At 44.7% G+C, this 24,792-nt stretch overlaps 1 protein-coding gene across 9 annotated transcripts in view; it reads right to left on the bottom strand.

Moving 5' to 3' along the window:
* The window catches only part of elna (elastin a), an 81,471-nt gene extending 57,087 nt beyond the window's left edge, over positions 1 to 24,384 (bottom strand). For 3 of the 9 annotated variants that reach the window (XM_020050580.3, XM_020050575.3, XM_020050574.3), the window contains exons 1-4: positions 24,120 to 24,382; positions 10,500 to 10,556; positions 9,613 to 9,648; positions 8,049 to 8,126 (exon numbers count right to left, since the gene is read on the bottom strand). In XM_020050580.3, the coding sequence (XP_019906139.3) occupies positions 8,049 to 8,126; positions 9,613 to 9,648; positions 10,500 to 10,556; positions 24,120 to 24,195 (247 nt within the window). In that variant the 5' untranslated portion in view covers positions 24,196 to 24,382. Of the gene's footprint in view, positions 1 to 8,048; positions 8,127 to 9,612; positions 9,649 to 10,499; positions 10,557 to 24,119 lie in introns of all 9 variants that reach the window. The other 6 variants (XM_020050594.3, XM_020050592.3, XM_020050576.3 and 3 more) reach the window with 4 other exon arrangements.
* Between the last annotated feature and the right edge of the window lie 408 nt (positions 24,385 to 24,792).

Genomic DNA, 24,792 nt, shown 5'->3' on the forward strand with positions numbered 1-24,792 from the left:
ATGGCCCAGCTGGGTTCAGCTGGACTGACAGATTAGAGTTGGCCTGCAGCACATAATTTCTTTCGTTTCCCTCCCCTAATCCTTCAGTCCCATAAGAGTTAAACTTGGATAAACATCCCACCACAGACACACAAACCCTGTTGTCTCTGTGTGTGCGGGAGAGAGCCTCACTTCTCATCTTTATCCAACAACGTTGTCTGTTTCCTTATAATAAACTTACAGAAAGAGTTCAAAGCAAGACAATGCAACAACGTTGTGCATGTCTCCTGTTACATACCGTTGCTTTTAACTCGTAGTGACAAGACGTTATTTAGAAAGGGAAACTATTTGTCAGAAATTTTCACTTTTTGGCTACACTGATGTGCCAGGTGATACCAGACAGCTGCTCCTCCAAAGGTCTGGGCAAGGCCGTGGTTCACGCCCATATGTTGTTTAATCCACTGATCTGAATATGAAAAATCTATCGGTGTCATTCATTTCATATAGAGCCATCCGCCTGACACATGGATGGCCAGACGCTTTGACAGAGAGTGAGCCGTATTCTGTCCCCCATCCTAGGGAAATGTACAGTCACACCGCTACAGCGCTGTTGTGAGTGCCGACCTCTTATCCCACAGAGATGAACCACATTATGCTCAAGACCCAAGCTGACCATAGTTCTAGTCCAGGTTGCCCCAGGAAATGCCTTGTTCTGGCTTCTCCCATTGCATGGTGGGTATTTGGGGGCGACGGAAGGGATCCATATTGCTTATTTTCTTTCCTATCATTGATCTAATTTCTGCCATGCAGACACACAAAGAGAGAGTGGACAAGAGAGGGAGAAAGGGGGGGAAGTTGGGGCATTATACTATATTTCCCAAGCCAAGCCCAGACGATGGCAGCCAAGGTCAACTTCCACCTAATTTCCGAAATTAGGAAAGGTTTCACAAAACCGCTTCAAGAAACTCAATGCCTTGTTAAAGATACAAAGGCAAAAGCTCAAGGAGCTACTGTATGTTGTTCCAAAATTTTATCCGACTTTAAGACCGCAACTCCTTATCTTCCCAAACACATACTGCTGCTGTGCTGTAGATAAAATCAACTCTGCTTTAGGAAATTAAATAATGGCAGAAAATTGCTAATGCCCTCATGCTGCATTTCACACTTGAATAGAGCAAAAACAATATTTACATTACAGTATTGGTGGAAAGGGCCGTGTCAAAACCTCAGCAGGAGGGTTTCCAGATATTCTATCTGCCCGGTGTTGAGAAAACATTATTCAGTGCTTTAGCCTCATTGTGTTCGGTTGACAATGACGTGACTTCACCTCCGCCAGTCTTCACTCAGACAGCGACGTCTGGGGGTTGAGGAGGGGCGAAGAGAAGGAGAGACAGAAGGTTGAAGTGGGGGACCAAGGGTCGGAGGAGATGGCGTCCCCTGTTCTCATCAATGGAATGCACTGGGTCACACCCCAGACAGGACTTCCCAAACAGTTGCCAAACCAAGGCGACCCAGCCATGATAAAGAAAAGCACTGGGGTGATAAGGGATTTTGCTGACAGCCTTGACTATATGCACTGAACTACAGGACACAGTACCCTACAGGTTTCACCCATAACGGCCTTGCACAAAGCATTCGATACCCTGTTGGCTAATAGCTCAATAGCCCACCTGCTCTCAGAAAGAACACCAACTTCCTTCCTATTAAACAGTCCAGTAATTTCATTTAGAACACAATGTACTAGATTTATTTTCCTGGTTAAAGCATAACAGGATATTCTTTCTAGTCTGTTGCAGTACTGGAACTTGTCTTCTGCCTACAGAACACCACACAATTAAATAGAGTGGGAAGAGTAATGGGTTAAAGCAGATACAGCTGATTACCAAGCAGACACAGCAGGTTTGGGGCCATTTCCACCAGCTCCTGTTACACAAAGTACCAAATATTTAATGGAATATGATGCACTGAATCATAATAATAAAAACACCATATAATAAAATGAGCATTTTTTGCTGCAAAAGGAAAGATAATTATTATATTGTTTATATCTCATTTGTATGGGTTCATACATTTTTTGAGAGATAATCAAGTCTAAATAAACAAGAAACCAGACAAGACTATTTCAGCTGGCTGTCATGGCTTCGGGGTTTGGACAAGGAGGAGCAGGAGAAGGCGTGGTGGAAGGATCTTTTTAATGGTATCCTCACGAACCAATGCAAAATAAGTATAAACAGGTGACGAAGCGTCGTACAGCTCTTAGTAGGTAGAGACAATCACACACAAAGACAGGGGGAGCAGAGGGAACATATATACCGGGGGAAACAGCGATGATGAGGAACAGGTGCACTAAACGAGACACAGGTGAAATGTATGATGAGACGGTGGTGTCAGAAGGCCGGTGACGTCGACCGCTGGGGCCCGCCCACTGCAGGGGGAGGTGAACCAGCAGAGGTCGCAGTTGTCACAGTACCCCCCCCCTGACGCGCGGCCCCAGCCGCGCGACGACGCCGGCCTCGGGGCCGACCCGGGGGGCGCGGAGCAGGGCGGTCCGGCCGACGCTGATGGAAGTCGCGGACAAGGACGGGAGCCAGGACGTCCTTCACCGGAACCCAGCTCCGCTCCTCCGGGCCGTACCCCTCCCACTCCACGAGGTACTGGAGGCCCCCCGCCCGGCGCCTCGAGTCGACGATGGAGCGGACAGAGTACGCCGGGGCCCCCTCGATGTCCAGAGGGGGAGGGGGCACCTCCCGCACCTCACACCCCTGGAGGGGACCATCCACCACCGGCCTGAGGAGAGACACATGAAACGAGGGGTTAATACGGTAGTCGGGGGGAAGGCGTAACCGATATGTTACCTCGTTGACTCTCCTCAGGACTTTAAAAGGCCCCACAAACCGCGGGGCCAGCTTCCGGCAGGGCAGGCGGAGGGGCAGGTCCCTGGACGAGAGCCAGACCCGGTCGCCCGGCCGATACACCGGGGCCTCCCCGCGGTGGCGGTCTGCGGAGGTCTTTTGACGGCGGACAGCGAGCCGGAGGCGGGATTGCACTGCCTCCCATGTGCCCGCTGCCCGCCGGAACCAGTCGTCCACCGCAGGGGTACCGGTCTGGCTCGGCGTCCACGGCGCCAGGACCGGCTGGTAGCCCAGGACGCACTGGAAAGGCGTCACTCCCGTGGAGGAGTGGTGCAGAGAATTCAGTGCGTATTCCGCCCACGGCAGAAACTCTGCCCACTCCCCCGGCCGGTCCTGGCAGTAGGACCGGAGGAACCTACCCACTTCTTGATTGACCCGTTCCACCTGCCCGTTGGACTGGGGATGGTAGCCCGAGGTCAGGCTGACCGAGATCCCCAGGTGCTGCATAAATGCCTTCCACACCCTAGACGTGAATTGGGGACCCCGGTCAGACACGATGTCCTCGGGCACCCCATAGTGCCGGAAGACGTGTGTAAACAGGGCCTCCGCGGTCTGTAGGGCAGTAGGAAGGCCGGGCAGGGGCAAGAGGCGGCAGGACTTCGAGAACCGATCCACAACGACCAGGATGGTGGTATGGCCCTGGGAAGGGGGGAGATCAGTCAAAAAATCAACAGAAAGGTGGGACCATGGTCGTTGTGGAATGGGCAAGGGGTGCAACTTGCCCACCGGTAGGTGCCGGGGTGCCTTACTCTGGGCGCACACCGAGCAGGAAGAGACGTATACCCTCGCGTCCTTGGCTAAAGTGGGCCACCAGTACTTACCGGCCAGGGCGCGCACTGTTGGCCCGATGCCAGGATGACCGGAGGAGGGAGATGTATGCGCCCAGTAGATGAGGCGGTCGCGGACAGACGCCGGCACATACGTACGGCCCTCAGGGCATGTGGGCGGAGAGGGCTCGTCGCGCTGCGCTCGGGCGATGTCCGCGTCCAGTTCCCATACCACCGGTGCCACGATGCATGACTCCGGGAGCACGGGAGCATCATCCACAGGCCTCTCCTCCGTGTCATGCTGGCGGGACAGCGCGTCAGCCCCGACGTTCTTACTCCCCGGCCTGTAAGTGAGAGTAAACACAAACCGGGTGAAGAACATAGCCCACCTTGCCTGGCGAGGGGTCAGCCTCCTCGCTGCCCGCATGTACTCCAGGTTCCGGTGGTCAGTCCAGACGAGGAAAGGGTGTTTAGCCCCCTCTAACCAGTGCCTCCACGCCGACAGAGCTCGAACCACGGCCAGCAGCTCACGATCACCGATGTCGTAGTTCCGCTCCGCCGCACTGAGCTTCTGGGAGAAGAAGGCACAGGGACGGAGCGTGTTACGACACCCCGTCCGCTGGGAGAGGATGGCACCGAGCCCACAATCGGACGCGTCCACCTCCACGATGAACTGGAGCGACGGGTCGGGATGGGCCAGGACCGGAGCGGTGGTGAAACGGTGTTTCAGTTCCACAAACGCCCGCTCCGCGTCCACGGTCCACCTCAACCGGGTCGCCCCCCCCTTCAGAAGGGAGGTGATCGGAGCCGCGACCTGGCTAAAGCCCCGGATAAACCTCCTGTAGTAATTAGAGAAGCCTAAGAAACGTTGCACGTCCTTGACCGTGGTTGGGGTCGGCCAATTACGCACGGCGTCAATGTGAGGCTCCTCCATAGCCACACCTGTGCTGGAAAAGCGATATCCCAGGAAGGACACAGACGACTGGAAAAACAGACACTTCTCGGCTTTCACGTACAGGTCATGCTCCAGCAGTCGAGCCAGCACTCTGCGCACTAACGAGACATGTTTGGCGCGGGTAGCAGTGAATATCAAGATGTCATCAATATACACTACCACTCCTTCGCACAACAAGTCCCGGAATACGTCGTTGACGAAGGACTGGAAGACTGAAGGAGCATTCATCAACCCGTACGGCATCACTAAATACTCGTAATGGCCAGATGTGGTACTAAAAGCGGTTTTCCACTCGTCTCCTTCCCGGATACGCACCAGGTTATAGGCACTCCTGAGGTCTAATTTAGTGAAAAAGCGGGCCCCGTGCATCCTCTCCACCTCCGCAGAGATCAAAGGGAGAGGGTAGCGGAACGGAATGGTGATCTTGTTCAGCGCCCGGTAATCAATGCACGGGCGCAAACCACCGACCTTCTTTTTCACAAAAAAGAAACTCGAGGAGACCTGTGACTTGGAGGGCCTAATGTATCCCTGTTCCAACGCTTCCGTAACGTAGGCGTTCATAGTCTCCGTTTCGGTGCGGGACAGTGGATACACGTGACCCTTCGGGAGTGCGGCTCCGTCAACGAGGTCTATCGCACAATCCCCCAGCCGGTGTGGTGGCAACACAGCAGCCTTGGCTTTGGAGAAAACCGTAGCCAAGTCCCTGTATTCGGGGGGAATGGGCACGGCTGGCGCACTGTCTGGACTCTCCACCGAGGTCGAGCCAACGGAAACACCCAAACACCTACCCTGGCACTTCCGCGACCACCCCGACAGACGTCGACTAGACCAGGAGATGACGGGGTCGTGTAGGGATAACCAGGGGAAACCTAAAACTATTGGGAAAGTGGGTGAGTCGATTATGTGAAAGGATATGGTTTCACTGTGTCGGTTGTCGGTAACCAGGAGGAGGGGAACAGTGCAACTCGTGACCAGACCTGACCCTAGTGGCCGGCTGTCTAGAGCTCTCACGGGCAGGGGGGTGTCGAGGGCCTGGAGGGGTATGCGTGACCGCAGGGCAAAAGACTTATCCATGAAATTTCCGGCTGCGCCTGAGTCTACCAGCGCCTTACACCGGGAGAGCCGCGGAAAGCCGGGGAACCTAACAGGGACAGTGCACATAGAGAGGGAAGAGGTTAGTGGTGAATGTGCATGTGCTACCTGGGGTGATGCGGAAGTGCCCTGCCTGTCACCTCTTGACTCGGGGAGGGAGGTGCGGTGCGGCGTGGTTGTACGGCCTTGTTTCCTCTTGGAGGCACTCCGCACCTCTCCTCCCCTACACCTGCCCGACAGCGCAGCCGTCCCCAGGTCCATGGGGACGGCGGCGTCTGGTTGGCAGGGTGGAACGGGCGGGCCTCTTCCGGGACGTCCTCGGGCAGCTAGCAGGTTGTCGAGACGGATGGACATGTCCGCCAGTTGGTCAAAGGAGAGGGACACGTCTCGACAAGCCAGCTCCCTCCGGACGTCCTCGCGAAGGCTACACCGGTAGTGGTCGATCTGAGCCCGCTCGTTCCACCCCGATCCCGCTGCCAGGGTCCGGAACTCCAGAGCGAACTCCTGCGCCGATCTCGTCTCCTGCCGTAAGTGGAACAGTCGTTCACCCGCCTCTCTCCCTTCGTGAGGATGGTCAAACACGACTCGGAAGCGGCGGGTGAACTCGGCGTAGCTGCCCTGGGTGGGCTGCTCGATGTTCCAAACGGCGGTGGCCCACTCCAGGGCTTTCCCAGACAGGCAGGAGACGAGTGAAGAGATCTTCTGGGCTTCGGTCGGCGCAGGATGCACCGCCTGGAGCGCGATGTCCAGTTGTAGCAGGAAACCCTGGCAGCGGTCCGCCGCCCCGTCGTAGGCCCTGGGCAGCGGAATGGGCATCGCTCCCATGCTGGGCGATGCGGCTTGGGGAGGTGGAGAGACGGCCGGTGCTGCGGGGTTCCACTGGCTCAGCTCTAGGCGCTGCACCGCTTTCAACACAGTGTCCATCGCGGCGCCTAGGCTGGCCAGCAAGGTTGAATGTACTTTTACCACCTCCGCAACACCGGCCTCGCCTGTGGCTCCTTGTTGCTCCATATCCTTGTTTGTTGTCTGGGTGTGTGATTCTGTCATGGCTTCGGGGTTTGGACAAGGAGGAGCAGGAGAAGGCGTGGTGGAAGGATCTTTTTAATGGTATCCTCACGAACCAATGCAAAATAAGTATAAACAGGTGACGAAGCGTCGTACAGCTCTTAGTAGGTAGAGACAATCACACACAAAGACAGGGGGAGCAGAGGGAACATATATACCGGGGGAAACAGCGATGATGAGGAACAGGTGCACTAAACGAGACACAGGTGAAATGTATGATGAGACGGTGGTGTCAGAAGGCCGGTGACGTCGACCGCTGGGGCCCGCCCACTGCAGGGGGAGGTGAACCAGCAGAGGTCGCAGTTGTCACACTGGCCTGCAAAAAAAAAGCTATAATCACGGTTGCCCTCCCAGGATTCAAACCCAGGTCTTTAACCACTAGGCCACAGATTTACCAGTTGTCAATATAGCCTCTTGACATTATATAATTTTGTCCCGCATTTTCATCACCCTAAGTTTTAATATTTAGTTATTGTGTTAAACTGAGTAACATTTCTTATTAAGTTTACCTCCACCACAAATAGCATCAATGAACTGCATGGCTTTTGCCACTGGCCATTTTAACAGCTTATTAGCCATTTGTGAATGACACTGATACAATAACTATGAATATAGGTGACGATAACTGACTTTTTCGTCAAGTGAAAAGACGAAGAGAATCATATAGCCAGCAAAGTTTTTGTCTATCCTGAACAAATCCTAATGCATAATTCAGAAGTCCACCAGAAAAATTCTTTGTCCAATCCTGATATTATTAATTCAACTTAAAAAAAAAAAAATCTACTACAGATGCATCTTTGCCAGAACAATAAAATGCTACACGTGGAGATTTCATTGATAATTTTTCTATTTCAGACAGTGCTTCTTTGGGTGGATACAGAATATGTCTAAAGATAGCTTTAACATTGAGTTTATTATGGGTTGAAGATGAAACAATCTGGGTCATTCATTAGAATATTTCTAGGAAGAAAATGGTCGCCAGCCAGTTGGCCACAGGCCCTCTACACTCCATAGTAATGATGTGTTTGCACAGGGAGTCGTAACGTGAACCACTCCATTTTGTGGAAGCGGGGCAATACGTTAGACAACCACTGTATGTTGCAGTCCCCGGTCTCCGCGTGGAAGGAAAGAAAACTGCAGTTTTTTCCACGTAAATCATAAACCCTTTTTGTCACAATAACCATTATTCTAAAGAGGAGTAACACTTTCGGTGACAAGATATTTATCAAAGTAAGATATATAAATTGAAGGTTGAATGTTCTGTCGCTGAGTACACACATCCTGCTAAGCTTCCAGGCCCTCCACCAAGAACCAGACCTCCAGCACCAACATCACCCCGTCCTCCATAACCTGCTGCTGAGGGGCCGACAGAATGGTCTGGTTATACGTTATTATCACAGCAGTCATCATCATTAGCATCACATCATATCATTCATCATTATCATGGCAATCACCATCATCGATGTCAGCCTCATAGTCCACCTGGTCGGCAATATCATCATCATCCTCATTGTCATTTAGCAATATTATCATCATTAACAACAACACCAGCCTGCATTAAGGTATAAGCCTCAAGTGGCATGTGGGAAACAAATAACTGGGTCCCAGTACTGGGGTTTCTTGAGTTACCTCTGGTAGCCATAAAACATGGTTGTAATAAACAAAACAGTTTCTATATTTGTTCTACACACTTCCTCGTTTCACTTTTTTACACAACCGAGACCTCTGCAAATATTGAAAATCTGTTAGCCATTTCTTGGGTTATATTGACTGAGAAAAAACATGCCAAAGGAAATGCTTCACTAAAATTACATTTAGTTCACACAATAGGTCACTTCCATGGAATTGCGCGGCCACACCCACCAAGGCCAAATGAGAATAGTTGTTGTACCAGGCTTATTTGCACTGTCCACACTAGCCTGCTGTGGTTAGATTAGAACCAGCCCTGTTAGTTGAGCATGTGACCACGTGACTGAGTATAATTGATCTCACACCTTTCGCTGTCCAAGATGGAACAAGAGTTATTGAGCAGATGTAGGCTAAACTATGCCAAAACCAAGCATGCACTAGTCCAGCGGCATGTGAAATGACAACACACTGACATTCAGAGGGTGGTGGGCTGCTAGTTAATGTGGTGTGATGTGTAGTCAGCGTGCGCTGCATGAATGTCGGGTGGGTCTATACTATAACAGTGTGATAAAAAAAAAAGGTCAGATGCAGTATAATAGGCAGAGTTCCCCGCCCTATCCACAAGGCTGGCAGCATACATTTAGGATTTACAAAAACCTTTTCCTATCAGGGGATACTATTACATCTAACTTCAAAATTACATCTAACAATTATATACCCTGATGAATTGCGTGGTCACACCCACCAAGGCCAAATGAGAATAGTTGTTGTACCAGGCTCATTTGCAGTGTCTGCTGCGGTAGCCTGCTGTGGTTAGATGAGAACAAGCCCCATTAGTTGAGCATGTGACCACGTGACTGCGCGTCTTCCTTTACCCCTCAGATAGAAGAAATTTCACATGCAAATGCTTTATTGCCAGAAGGCAAAACATTTAAATAAATCTCTGTGACTTTGCAATGGCTGTGAAAACCCAATTTCTAAAATAAATATTCACTGAACTACTTTGGGTTTCAAAAGCAGCTTGTACAACGTGTACAACGTGTCGGTCAAATGATCGCCTCGTACAACTGCAGCGCAGCTGTGATAAAAAAAAAAAGCAGTTTGTCACGCCCTCTCGTGCACAGTTGATTCAGTAGATGCTGTCTCTAACAATTCAGCCAAGGGACCAGCACACTCTTAGAGGACAGTATTTCAGTATGTCTTTTCTACTCACCCCCAGTTTTAGCTGGTTTGAAGCCTGTTCCGGCTCCTGTTGGTGAAACAAAACAAGAGAAACAACAAGAGTTAGAAAAAATACAGTAGAATGATATTATCTGGGGGGGGGGGGGGGGGGGGGCCTCCATCTCTACAACCCTCTCTTCCTCCATTTGGCCTGACCAGCTGTCTACAGTACACACCAGGACTAGACCACCAAGGAGTGAAGGGAGCTCTAAATCTTCCAGTGTGCATCCCGAATGCTACCCTATTCCCTACATATTGCACTACTTTTGACCAGGAATATCAGTGCCATAAATCTCCAACGGTAGCCCAGAAACACCTTCCGTTCTCTCAGAGTGCAAGAGGAGGGCACAGGGGTCGTGCGTCCTCACAACGTGTTTCACTGTCATTTATGGCCTCAACGCTGTGACAGTGAACCATTACAGCACGGCTATGGTTTATCCAGGCATAGATGGTACAGTGGAATACACAGCTCCAATCTCCTTCCATTTTTTATTAGGCCGTTAAGTGTACAGAGGAAGCGATAGGTAAAGCGAAGGGATACAGGAAGGAGGTGCGTGGACAGTCGGCCGAGGCTGTCAGGAGCCTGAACCACAACAACCGACTCCAGGACAGAGGTGTCTTTCAACTGTTCTTGTGATTGAAAACCAGTTATAACCCAACAGTCACATGGGTTTTAAAGAGAGAGAGCAGTGTTTTTGCTTTTTTTTTTTGTTTTGTGGTTGACATGGAGAAAAGCAGTACTTTACCTTACGGGCTTACAGGCTTATGACTGTAACAAACTATGACCCAGATGATGTGTTGCATGCTGGGAAACAACTATGTTTGTGAAGAGATGTTGGTTAATGTGTTGCATTGTGCAGTGGGAAGCAGTTGAATTACCTGGGTAAATACCAGCATCTCCTGCGCCTGGTCGGACTCCAGCGGGCACATACACACCTGAAATCAAAGACAGGCAACACACTTGGTCAGGACAGGCATGCATGACTATAACTTAAAACCAACATGACCAATGCTCCAACTCCAACACACAGCCTTCGACTCATTCTAGACTCTGTTGCTTGTTCATAGCGACATTTAATCCAAAACCATAACCCAAAACCTAGTCTTGCATGAATGTGAGGTCAAGTCTGATTGCCAAGTACATTTCTATTTCAGCCGGCAGTGAGATGAGGTACTGCAACAGGAAAAACCCAAAACAGGTTGACCAAATCTCAATGCTGGCTTTTCATGTTCCCTGTCCCTCCTGATATCCTATCAAGGTTGAGCCCAGTCCTGACATTCTGGAGGCCCGCCCGTTTCATGTGTAGAAGGAACAACAACAGAGACAAATCAGGAGGAAGAAGAAAAAGAAGACATTTAAAAGAACGGGGAACTCATCTGGGAGCAGTGAGCTCAGGCCAAGATTATAACGTTATATATTTGAAGGAAAAACCTGGTTTGTATCACCTCAACGTGGTATAGTGTAGAAGTGAGGACCCGGAGGATGTAGATTATGTTTAATGACTCTTACATGTGCTGTTGTTGGAGAAATAATTTAAGCCACATGTCAAATCCCCTTGTGTTTATTAGGGAATAATATGAAGTGAATGTAGACAGTGCTTTGGTGTGTTTCCCACTGAATTTGGCAATTTAGCATTTAAGGGCAATATTTCTAATTATTACAAGGTATTTATTTTTGTTAAATGTTGGTAGTACAGGGAGGAATACATAAAAATTGACCATATCTGGTCATGGTCGGGTTGGGAAAATGGAAGAAGCAGTATGTGTGCTTTTGGTTCACTGAAGGATGCTTAGCCAATTTTACGTAGCATGCTATGACACTAAGTCATTTAGAGACACCAGTGCCACATCTATGTTTTCTTTTAGCCCCTGGTAAGATTTTAATAACACGTAAGATGTCAGTGCTATTCCACAAGGGAATCAATCAGCAATAATGTTTGTTTACTACAGGCTACAGGATTCTGAAATACACAGTAAGAACCTCTGAAGAGAGGGAAAAAAAGGTGGATGTTCTTCTTGGAGAAAGCGAAGGGAATTAAAAGTAGAACTAAAGAAAGACAGTGAGAGGGACCGAGGGAGGGACTGGGGCTGAGGGGGGTTGGAGGGCTTGGTTGGCAAGAAAAAGGGTCAGTCTCCAGCCAAAATTAGCCATGAAGAAATGGAAAGAATCGTGTTAATATGCCGGCTCATGTAATGGTCTTTCTGGTGGAAAGTTGACATAAACGGTGAACATACTACTCATGACACTGGCCTGCCGAAGCTCACATTGACTCACTCGTTTGGAAGAGAGGTTAGTAAGGGCAGCACAGACAGCCATTTGAATTGCCAACTGATTAGTACAGAGACGAGATTGCGGAGAGAGGGGTGAGTTGTGGGATCCTTTACATTAAGCATCACGGCATCAAAGGGTCAAAGGAAATCTTATTTCTAGCAAAGATATGAACAGTGTATACCAATATATTATTGATTGACTCGTTAACTGATAGATTTTTATTATGGATTACATGGACTTTGCAGTTTCCAAATCAAAGATCAAACACACACAGGCCAACACATACACAGGTTTAGGCTAGTACACTCTCTATATATTACTGTGTATATATTTCAGGATTTTGTGTGTTCATGGAAATAATCAGCATAATGTAAACATAACACTTGAAAATACCTATTTGTTTCCCCAAAACATTATATTGGCACAACTTATTTAAGTTATGACTAAAAATAGTAATTCAACATACCCCCTTGTGCCTATTTGCTTTATTATAAACCTGGTTTGAATGCTGATTGCCTGAAACATCATAGCACTTTTCACTGTTGTAATTGTGTTGTTCACTGGTTTATAATAGTAATAAGGCCGAGCTCTTAAACCTTGGTCTTGTATGTCCGAAACGGTTCTGTTTTTTTTGGTGCTTTTAGCTGGTAGTGTATGATTAGAAGGGGATGAAGCCAGATGTGTTTTGGACCTATAGTATGGGAGACATTTTGTTTGTTATGGTTGTAACTCAATATAATGATAATTTGGATGATGCATGACGGCATTAGCAGAATTTACCCCATGACCATTGGCTGAACATTCCCTGTGGTTTCTGTTTAATCTATTAGCTCAAAAGGACAAAAATGGATAATGATGTTTACTTTAGATACAGTGTAATGACTGTACAACTGTTAATTTGACTTTGGATAATAAAACATTTTCTCCAAGGGATTTCTTAAATGGTGGCCTCTTTCTAAATTATGTATTCTTTCTAGATTACCTCTCTCTGAAAACGTGGTAAAATGATTAATCTAGTATATGGTTAACTTGAAACAAATAACCCTTAAGATTCACAAATAACCCTTAAGAACCCACTCTCCTCTAGTCCACCTGGTCTGTGTTTGTTTAAAATAAATTATTTTCTCAGGCTCAGTACCAGCAGGGATTTGTATGGTTGTGCTACAGAGCTAGAATTCTTTACAAGGATTGTATGACGGTACATAGTGTTTTAAAACAATGTTCAGGAATGAAAATAAGGGCTGGTTTGAGTGACAGTTTATTTGAAAGAATTTGGCGGTGTCCTTGGAAAACAAATGACCTCACAGCTGAAGCGGTTCAGGACAGATCAAAGAGAGGATCCTCTATGGTCAAATTGCTCCTAATAGAGACGCTGATGGAGCTGGAGTGGATTTGGATGATAGGAAAAAGAAGCAATCACCTAATAATTGGCCTTGTGTTCTCAGTGGCTGGCAAGGTGGTGAAAACCTCCTAAACACTCAAGGCTTGAAGAAAAAATATGCACATGCCAGAGAGGGCTGTCCAGAGCACAATCTATTAATGTTTCACAAAATAACTGCATGCCCGTGAGGACAATACCCATGTCAGTGTACAGGTCAATTCATTGTTTTTGTGTGAGTGTGTGGTGTTATGCGTTTGCGTGTTGTGTTGTGTATGTTTGTTGGCTCTTTACAGAACCAACACAATAAGATATTTGTTGACCTCAGCTAAGCCATTTGAACTATGTTGATCTTCAGTAAGAAGTCATTCCTTGCTGTCAACAGACATAAGGTCACGCTATAACTCATTTTTTTAAAGAGTTTTGGAATCCATCTGATTGGTAGAACTGGCCTACTGTTACCTAAGCAAACAATAAATTACCAGTAACCTGAATCAGAATCCACATGGAATGCAGAGTCGTTTCCATCAGGTCCTTAGCAAAGATTATTGTTAAGTTTATAATTTGGACATGACATGAGAGAGATTAATGCAGACGATTACATCTGGCCTACCTTGAAGCACTGGAGCAGACTTATTTAGTCTACGATGTTCCACCCTGTTTTGACCTGCGTTGAAGATTTATCTGCTTGTTTCATCCACAAAACTTGAGCTAACAGATGTATACCTACAGGGCATACTGTATCAACTTATGTTGAGATTACACAGATAGAGTTAGAAACAAAGGAATAAGCACAAACCTGTTTACAGAATATTAGCTGTCTACATTCTGTCCAAATGCTTTATTTAACCTATTTTAATAATATAGCCAGCCCTAAATATTGCCAAAATATAGAGAAACCTCTTTTACAAGCCGCTTGTCTAATGATAGGCCTGAGTATACTGCAAATTTGTTGAGCAAAAGACATTCAAATAATGGCTCAAGTAATAACTTTTAATCACTGGTTGGCAAACAAATGAGTGACATAATTGAGCAGAAGCTGTTTTAATATCCAAAGCATGCCTTATTTACCCAAGTCCTCGTTACAATGCAAAAGAAAAAAAATATTGCATTTACATGTATCAGCTTGTAATAACAGTGTAATGATGACATGTAACTGATAGTAACAGTGTAATAATGACATGTAACTGGTAGTAACAGTGTAACAATGACATGTAACTTGTAGTAACAGTGTAATAAGGACATGTAACTGGCAGTAGTTGTGGTCTGTAAGGTCGGGATTCCGTGTGGATGTATGTTGTGTATTGTATTAGCGATGCACAAGGTAATTACCAGGTGCTAGGTAGGATTAAGATAGTTTATTTAGCTAGAATGAAGTGTATCCTCATGACTTATTTACATTTAATGAATGTTTTCTTATAGTACATGACCCATCCTAACAAACATTTTAAAGCCTTTGGAAGAACGATCTGAAGTAGAAAACGAACACTCCGCCTCTAATTCCAACACTACCACACTTTCCATTGGACACACCAAGGGACATGGAATGCCAATGGAAAGAGGTTGATTCCAGTTTGAGGAAAGCTGGTGAATAATGTGCTGCAGTCAATGGTAAAAGCGGTTGGTGTCTACTACTAATTACTACTTAGTAATGTTTTTACAGCGTAATGAATCCACTGGAAGTCTCTGGAATAGTCTTGCGCACAATGTTGAATCCATGCGTACTTAGCTGCATGCAAGCATTTATATATGCGTATGAAAAGCTTAATAAGCATTGTCTCTTCCCCCATCTCCGACCTTTAGCTTTGAGACATTAGCAAACCTTAAAATACACTGTAATGGGTTTACAGTTTTCGAGACACCTGGCATTTAGGGAATGAAAACAGGTGACATCACACCTTTCATCCTTTCATCCTTTCATCCTTCCATCCATCCATTCCTCTGAAAACCACAGGTGCCCAACTCGTTCCATGAAGGGCGCATTGTCTACCAGTTGTTACGCTTACCTTTTACTCGATTCTGTCTTTAAGGTTTACTAATTAATTAACCCTTGTCACTTGGTTGTTAATTGGAAACCAATAGAAAGGAAAAAACTAGAACAAGCAGAAGGAGTTTAATGTGCAGAAGGAGTTTAATATGGCTGTTCTAAAGTATGCCTGTGTCTGGTTAAACCTGTGTGGCCAGCAGCAGGTCCTAATCACTCTCTAGCTCTGTCAGCCTTCATTTTCTGATAGCGGTGAGTGAATCAATGTTAAAGGAGGCTGACATCCTGAGTCCAGGCCCCACAAGGCACTGCACACTCCTTGGTCCCTGGCACTAAGCATAGACAGCTATTGGACGTGTGGCAGCTGGCCTACTTTTTGTCACACTTAAGCATTATATTTTCCAGAACACCCCTAGAAAAAGGAGCAGGGGGGTGAGTAAAAGAAAGGAAAGAGTGAAGTAGTAAATCTTGATGATTTAAGAACCCCCTCCCTGACTATCCACCTGTCACCCCCACCCTCACTTGTACCTAATTCAAGGTCCCATAGTCTCGGCCCCTTCCTCTGTGACACACATCTGTGAAGGAGAGCATGTGTTTTAAATATGCAAAGTCAAATAAACACTCAGAACACAGACAGCACTGTTTGAAAATGAGCTTCCAGCCCTACAGCGTCTCTTTGCAAAACCAAAACCCACAAGCAGGTGACTGACATTGAGCAGAGTATTCAGATCTTACCATACGAGGCCTGGAGCCTGCTAGTTTTCTGCTCTACCTCATCATTAATTGCACTCACCTAAATAAGTCACTGATTTCAGTGTTGCAATAAAAACTTCAAGGCCCAGATCTGAATACCCATGACATAGAGCATCTCTGTCTGTCATGTGTTCAGATAGAACATTTGTAGGTAAAAAAAAAAATAGTATTGAAACAGCTGCAAATTCCTTCTTCCTACATATGGTTTAAAGATTCTGTAGATAGTGAATCAAACAAGAAAGGAATGGTAACTATGCAATAAGATGAAACTGTTGTCAAAATAGAGCCGATTGCGGCTTTATTCCAAATAAACATACTTTATCAAACGTTAGATATTTCAGCTTACATCCAACTCCAGTAGTTTTCTAAACTAAGCTAACACGTATGTATAGCACACAACGACGAGCCAAAACATTCGGACCACCTGCCTAATAGGCTGTTGGTCCTCCGTGTGTCGCCAAAACAGCGCCGACCTGCCGAGGCATGGACTCTACAAGGCCCCTGAAGGTGTCCTGCGTGGTCACACACGTACATGGCCGTCCACGTGATGTAAAAGAAAACGGGACACATCGGCCCAAGCAACCTTCTTCCACTGCTCCGAGGCCCAGTTCAGATGCTTGGGTGCCCACTGTAGGCGTTTTCAACAGTAGACACGGGTCATCATGGGCACTCTGCGGCAACGCAGCCCCATACGCAGCGGGGTGTGATGCACTGTGGGTTGTGACACATTCCTCCCGTAACCATCATTAAAATGTTCTGTGACTTGTGCCACAACAGACCTGTCGGTTTGGACCAGACGAGATGGCCTTTGTTGCCCTCGAGCACTGATGAGCCTAAGGCGCCCAACACCCAGTCGCCGGTGTGTGGTTCGTCCCTTCCTGGATCACTGTCAGAAGGTACTCACCACTGCTAATCAGGAGCACCCCACAAGCCTGGTTGTTTCCGAGAGTAATGAGTAATGGCATAGTCAATAACGCATGGTCACTTCAGAAGCACCTGGCATGTGTATGTTAAAAATATATAAATATTGCTTCTTGACAGAATAATTTCACTGAATTTACTTAATGCATTTGGCTGAAATACTCAGGTTATCAGGTTATCAATTTACCTAATCAGTCCTCATTAGGTTACCCAATCATTAGGTCATTTTAGGATTGTTCAGACAGCAATAAAAGTTAATATATTATAACCAAGTTTCTTTCCGATTCCTTCTCCAGTTTCATTGTATTCAATCGTGTCTACACCCCTGTTTCATTGTGGCAAGTCCCATGAACTTTGACGATCATGGGAAAGTTGACGATCATGACAAGCCTTCTACTCTGTGCAAAGCCATTCTCCTTTTTCCCACAGTATTGGTCCAACCACAAATTCCAACACATGAAATGGAAAAGGTTTTGTGAAATAAAAACAAATTGCCTATTAGATTTTTAAAGGCATTTGTTCACATACAAAATCTAGGAAGAAATGTATGTAATAAATACAGGTTAAGTGTTAATTAAAGGCTCATGGTTAAGGTTTAAATTAATAATAATAATGTCTAATGATTTTCTTAGCTCATTCGCAATACAAGCACTGCCCACTTTCAAGTGCGAATAAGTCAACCAATCATATGCCTTTCTTCCAACACTTGAAGTAAATCATTTTAAAATAACTGAAAAAAGGTTTAGTTTTTGTATTGTAAAATCACACTACGTTATTACACTTGGTTCTGTTACATGAAATAATACCATTATGTGTAGAAATTGTGTATGAATGGATACAGTGTTGATCTTTAGTAAAGGGGCTATTTATGATTGATTGATAATATTTGCCGAAGTAGTGGAAAGTTGTTGTTGCTACATTGTTGTGAATGTTGAAACAAAACCCCTCTGTCACACCTCTACTGAACTTGACAGAGTAGATTAAATAAGTGCCATTTTGCAGACTAGCTCTCAAGTAGAGAAGAGACACTGTGCAGAAGCATTGTTACCTTTGGGCCCCAGGAAGAGGGCTCCAGAATAGTCTGATTCGTAGCCACTATGAACAAAACACAGGGAAAATATGTGGCTTCATTTTTCAATGCTTTATGATTGTCATAAAACAAACAAGTTGCTCTGAATGTCTGGCAAGTATAACCATTCATAACAACAGACAATTATTTTTTTTAGACATATCCCTTAAGGATCTGCTGTCTAGGGTTAATAGTAAACCTGGGAGATCATTTAGGGGACAGTGGAATGTCAAAAACCCCAACCAACCAAGGAACATCCCCAACAGAGCCCATCAAGAGTGTTTTCCCAGAGACACCACCAAACTACAGACCTCTTTCCTAACAGGAAAACTGTAAAAAAGGTTGCATTTACAGGTGGACCAAGAATGAAAATAGAGCTATAATACACAGCCATAGAAAATAGAAATACACAGAAGAATAAAAATCATAAAAACAAACACAAAGACACTAAAAACTGTCTGACATGCCTCAAATGAACCAATTCGTCTAACCTCCTGGAGCTCTGCCGACCACTAATATGGCTATGAATTCCACTGGATGCATTTAGATATTAACCTGTTTAGATTTCAGTGTCAACCCAGACAAGTAACCTACCCAACAGGGCAGAGCTTAGTTTGTGCTGGATGCAAGCGGAACAGGATCTGCTACCTCTCAAATTTGGTTCCGTTTGTTCCGGTAATTAATTACTAATGATTTGTCTTTGTCGCTTTGCACTGTAAACATTCTACTAAAAGCGGTCTGAATTCATAAAGTTGCCTATTACTGCGGTCCTGTTTTGGCTTCAGCAACTCCTGAAAAGAGTTTTAGCTTTGTGTTATCAGCTATTCGCGCTAATGTTTGCTCCCTTTGTTGAGTCAAGCTGCCAGAGCAGGTGACAAGATATACACGGCTTAGACCTATGCGTTCCAGTACCTCTATGCCCACCAGATTGACCTTGTGCCCCAATTTGTTCAGTGACAGTGAATGCAAAAGGCAGAGAGCATGAAAGAGAGAGCTAAAGTGATGGCGGTGAATGGGATTACTAGGCAGCTTGCGCATGTTTTTCCAAGTTTAGATGTCGGCAAATAAAGATCGTTATGTGACGTCCCATCTTAGAAAACACTACAGCATCTGCTTAGGAAAATCCTCACCAAACAAAGGGCATAATATTCCATTAAACAATCCATATTCCCTCACCACTTGTAAAGGGCAGTGCTGAGTAATATAGTTGTGTTTTCTTTTTTGAGGATTTCATGTTGTGTCTTTATGATCCACCTGCGGCATTACAGTTGCGAACACGTCGAAGCACAAATGACATGACGTCAGAAGAACATTTCTTATTGAAGGCGGAGCACATTAAACAGCCCATCTGTGTTACATACACACATAATAAAAAGTAATGTGTAGCGTATAGACAAATCATTTAGCTATGGTACAGTCTGGATATTTCCAGAGCCCTCCTTTTAAAATATGCGTGCATAAAGCCAACTCATCCATCCTAAAGTCTGGTCTGGTTTAGTTTCTACAAGGAGCGAGTGTCAGAAAAATAGCGACATTCAGAATCTATAACCAGTGTGTCAGTAATAACTTTATACTACCCGTTTTGTAAGAGCGTCACATAATTAGATGAGCCATGTCTCAGCCATGCTGCCCTGTTCCAACAATTCACTGGGAAAGAGACTGAACAAGCATGTTTTAATGTAAAACTGACAAAGACAAATAAAATGTAAAAGCCATTAACAGTCCTGCCTGTGAGTGTGATATAGTAATGCATAAATGAAACAGAGTGAGCCTGGTCTTAAGTTGCTGCCCCAGGGTGTTCCTGCCAGCAACCCAGGAGCCCCTGCTCACTGTGGTGAAGACACAAGTCTTGTTCTCAGAATGTAACTCAAGTGATATATACCGTGGACGGTATATCCCTGTCACTAAGGAGGCCAAAAGGAAGTGCAAAAACCACATTTTTGGCTAATCGTTTTAAGTGGGTTCTGTTGGATTCCATTTCGAAGATGTTTATTTTTAAGTCTTCCTGTGAGCGGCACAGTAGATGCCCAGTGGCACTGAGCAGTAGCCTTACTGCCAACACGCTACAAGACGCCAGGGTGTCAAATTAATCCTGTTATTCCTCCCTGGCAATCCACCTCATACAAAGGGATTACGTCCAAAGAGGTTGTGCACTCACAGGAACACATCTCCAAATAAGAACCAGAGAGCTGCTGCAAAGCTCACCATAGCCCAGAGAGTCAAGATAATCAGATGGGGAATCTACCAAGCCAACTAACAGTGAGACGGGCAACACAACGCAGCGGACCAGAGCAATTCATCACCCGTCTCCACGACCAATGGGCGAGGTGTGCCATCTGATATGCCATGATTTCATTCACCTTCAACTGCAGCCAGGGGAGTGTCACTGAGGAGAGAATTAATGGATTAGAATCCTCTGATGTTCTGAAGGCCAGAGTGTCTATGCCAAAAGAGGCAAACAGGCTTCCAGGCTCCCAGGCAGAACTGCATGCAGAACAAAAGTAACTGACTTCTTAATTCTTATGAGACTGGCTGGAAGGAAAGGAACAGAATATTGGATTTTTTTTTCTTTTTGATCCTCTGTAGGCCTCTGCATGCCTTTCAGTTTTGTCATTAATAACGTTTGTCATAAAACAGAAAAAACCATTAGTGACTGGAATTGTCGGGACTAAAGTAACAGACTAAACTGATACAGATAAACTGAAATTTAACACTGATATTTGATACATTTCTCGCCAATTTTGCATTTAAAGGAGTGCACAACCCACCAGCCAATGGAAAGATTGGCTGGTGGATTGGAAGCAGTCAGAATTTCTGGTCTTCCCTTCACAAATCTCATGCTATCCAGACACTTCTGGGTCAACTTTGGATTGGTGTGACAATCACAAGAATGCCCAGTAATTTAAATACATGGAGCTATATCCAGTTTACATCAAACAAAATGTGATCACAACAGGCAAACATAGAACTTCTTTGAACTTTGGTCTCTGCATTCAATTTAGTCAGGCTACACATGATATGGCATTACCACTTGAGCATTGTGTCTTTGAGGAAGAGGCCACTTAACCTCAGCTGTCTCTTTGTCAGAGTTATTTTGATCAAAATAACATCCCATCCCCTATTCATTTGACAGATGGTGTTTGTAGGAATGTTTAAAAAATCTGCCTGCCTAAAAGTAGGACAGATGAACCGATAACACATCTTAGCAGTCTGTATCATTACCTTTTTAGGGATACCAGAAAGAATCATGACAACTGACAAGCTGCATATTTATTGACCAACTCCTTCACTGACTGTTCCTCATGAAATATTACTCATTCACACGTTGGAGAGAAAATAAAAACATTTTATTCGCATCCAAATCAAATTCAAAGACAGCTGTCCAAAGTATAAATTCAAAGACAACTGTCCAAAGTATTTCTGATAGTGGTTAAAACACTATCAGAAATATTTGATAAGGTGTTAATGCGATCTGTGCAACTGGCAAATAATTAACACTTGAACTTTCAGCACCTCAGAAAAAGTTAGATGAATGGCTTATATGTCAACTGGAAATCAAACTTTGTCTGTTAAGCCAATTTTGATATTTGCTGGCTCCTCTGCCCGTATGGAAATTCAGCTTGAGCTGAGCTACTATTGAAAGCTAAAATGAGCTGTTCTTTTCAGGCAAGGCAATTGCCTGATCACTTTAGTTCAAAGAAGAGTTTGAGCAAAGAGGGTATGAGGGTTTACCAAGGGCATACACAGTTTTCATATACTTTCAAATATCAAGTCACAGGTGCTTAAAATGTGGTATATACAATAAGGAGGAAACTGTCAACTGTCTTAAGTGTGCAGCTAATGTCACAAAGACACACTCCTCGCTCACTGAAGCGCTAGAAAGCGCTTGTGGAATAACTAAAATCAGTTTAAAAAGTCACTACTTGCCTGCTTTACCTTCCCCTTTCTATATTATCTCTGGCTTACTACACTTCTGTGCAGTAACTTTTTTCCACAAAGTTCTATCAAGCGCTTCAATGATGGGGAACTGTATGGCCTTGTGAATCACACCTCTAGCTTTATCTCCTCCCTGAGTGGACAGTCTGACAATGTGTAGAAGGAATTTGTGAACATAGATATGTTTCCTATATTTGCCTTTAATTCTCCTTTAAGGTGCAGTTAAATACGATTATATATGGAGAAACTCAGGGGCTTCTAAGCGCATTGTCAGGTACAGTTTAAAAAGAACGCAAGCTGAAACTAGGACACTAACAGCTGGGGAACAGAAGATACATACAGTACAGGACACATTCTAGCAAATAAATAAAAACATACAGAAGAGCTAAATAAGTTCAAAAGAGCTGGTTAGGCTTGAACAGACCAGATTGCACTGCAGACCTTTAACATGCTTTTGAATTGGAGGGACTAAACAATTCTTGCCACTCGCAGCCAAGAAACATAACAAGAACAATATCGAATTAGGAGGGGAAAGAAAGGGGAGTGGAAAGTCTTCTCAAAGCTTGAAGGAAAGACAGTATGACAGGCGTAGCTCTGAGAACTCACTGCCTCTCTCTCCTACTCTTATCCTTCTCTCTACAAAAAGATGTGCTGTTGTCTGCCCCAACGTTGTTAAGAAACAAATAGCTGAAACCATATACTGTAGAACAGAGTAGGCAGAACAGCACTGTAACAAAGGATGAGACCGGCCAGAGCTGCGAAACACGCAGCTAAACTGCCACACACGCACACACACATTGCTGTCCACCTGGGAGATTGTTATGGGAAATTCTACATGATGTAGCTGATGTTGAAAAGAGGAACTAGCTGGAGACAAACATTGTACACTCACATGCTGCAGCCCAGTGTGAGACTGGTCTTTACAATGCAGTCTCTCTTTAGGCACCAGTGGAACACTGAAACCTGTTGGAAATTGATGTTTCTAGAAATGAAACATACAGTATCCTACATTGGGTACTGATTTCAGGCTGGGTGTTTTGCAAAAGCACTTTTGTGACAACTGCTGATGTAAAAATGGCTTTATAAATAAATTGGATTGATTGATTGGATTGATCGGGTTAAGCCAGATGTCTGTATTCATGCATTAAGGATTATAATTAATCAGTCCTAATGAGCATCATCCAAAACAAAAGGTCTTCCAACTTCATCAAAAATTAAACCGTTGAGGTCCTAACAACATTCATGTTTGTTAAGGTTTTATAAAACCATGTCATAATTTAACAATTGAAGTAATATTCTGGTATTTTGAGTCAACAAATACAATTTAATTGAAAATATATTTCAGTTAAAATATGTTTGGGATGGAGTAAAAGTATTTAAACATTTCACAATTACTTTCTTTCATGTATCCTATCCTACTACAGATTCTTTAAACATTATCTCAAAAGAAATTCACTATTACCAAATAAGAAACAAGACAAAATAACCAATATGACCTCAATCTAAACAGTGAATCTGACCTTTAAAAGACTATACTGTGAATAATGTCTGAAAACTGGACAGTATTAAATGCAGCTACAATAACACAAAGCACATGCTAATATTGCCCAGATTACAATAACATGGATAGTCAGTGGTGTATCTTGCAACGCAATGGAACAGAATGTTGTTATTAGGAACTTCAAGTGCAATGGAATGTTGTGGCTTTTAAAATCATGTTGTTAGCCTTGGACACTTGTATAAAGACCCAGATAGACTAAACATAACTGAATCATCATAAGTGCTGGTAAATGAATGATAACATTATATACAATTTATTTTATCAATCAACAATTTTATGACAAGACTTTTAAAAGCAAAAGTTTATTTGAGAGAAAACTTTTGATATGAGGATTTTGCATAGGTTTTGCAAAAATCTTGCAACAGGGAAAGTGATCTGAATTGCTTTGTTAACAGGTTCTTTTTTTACAAGGGAAATAGTTCTGACTGTGTCAGTTTAATTATGCATGCATGGCAGATGTTTTTAATACCACAAGTAGGCAAAACAAGTGTTTCACGTTATCTGTTTAACAACTGAGAGGATCAAAGAGAAACATAGACTGGCACCTGTTCTAATATACCTGCATCCAAAGCCTGCTATCTAGGCAGCAGAGAACATTGCTGAGTTCCCCTAGGCACACACCTACCTCCTTGAAGTGACGGTTGAATCAGAGCTAAGTAGAAGAATCCTTGAAGGAGTGATAGAACCTTTCTGTTAGCCATCTCGCTCCAGAATGCACCACTCCTCTTCTGAACGGCTGGTTTTATTCTCCTCTAGCAAATTACCACTAACCAAAGGTCTTTAAGTACAGAAAAAAAAAAAAAAGATATGGGACAAAATGTAATTAAGAGAGGGCAAATACTTTTGGTTCAATGGATCACTTTGCTTTTTTTTCCTGTCCTATGTCTGGTGTTGCTGTTTTTATTCTGGTCACTCCTGCCAACAGAGCAAGCTCAGCTGCCAGAAAATGGGGGGTGGGGGGGGCAGGGAAGGAGAGACCCCCTTCCCGCTCCTCATCCAAAAGGAATTACACTGTCTGCCAGACATTTGCATGGATTCAGAAAGGACTACAGTATCTTCTAAAGTACATAGTCTCTGAAAGGGAGAGAGGCTGTGGAAGAGAAAGTAAACCATCAAACAAATCCTAGGTAATGACTTGTTTTCCATGACTTCCTCTCAGTGATATATTGGGCTTTTAGCAACACAGCGTTGCTTTTTGAGGGATTTTCTGAAGGTTCTGTGGTCATTTCAAATGTTATAGCGTGATGCTGCCTCTGGCTAGACTTGCATCCAAAAATGTATGTCAGTGATTACCCAGA

The sequence above is a fragment of the Esox lucius genome, chromosome 1, assembly GCF_011004845.1.
Source record: "Esox lucius isolate fEsoLuc1 chromosome 1, fEsoLuc1.pri, whole genome shotgun sequence".
NCBI lineage: Eukaryota > Metazoa > Chordata > Actinopteri > Esociformes > Esocidae > Esox > Esox lucius.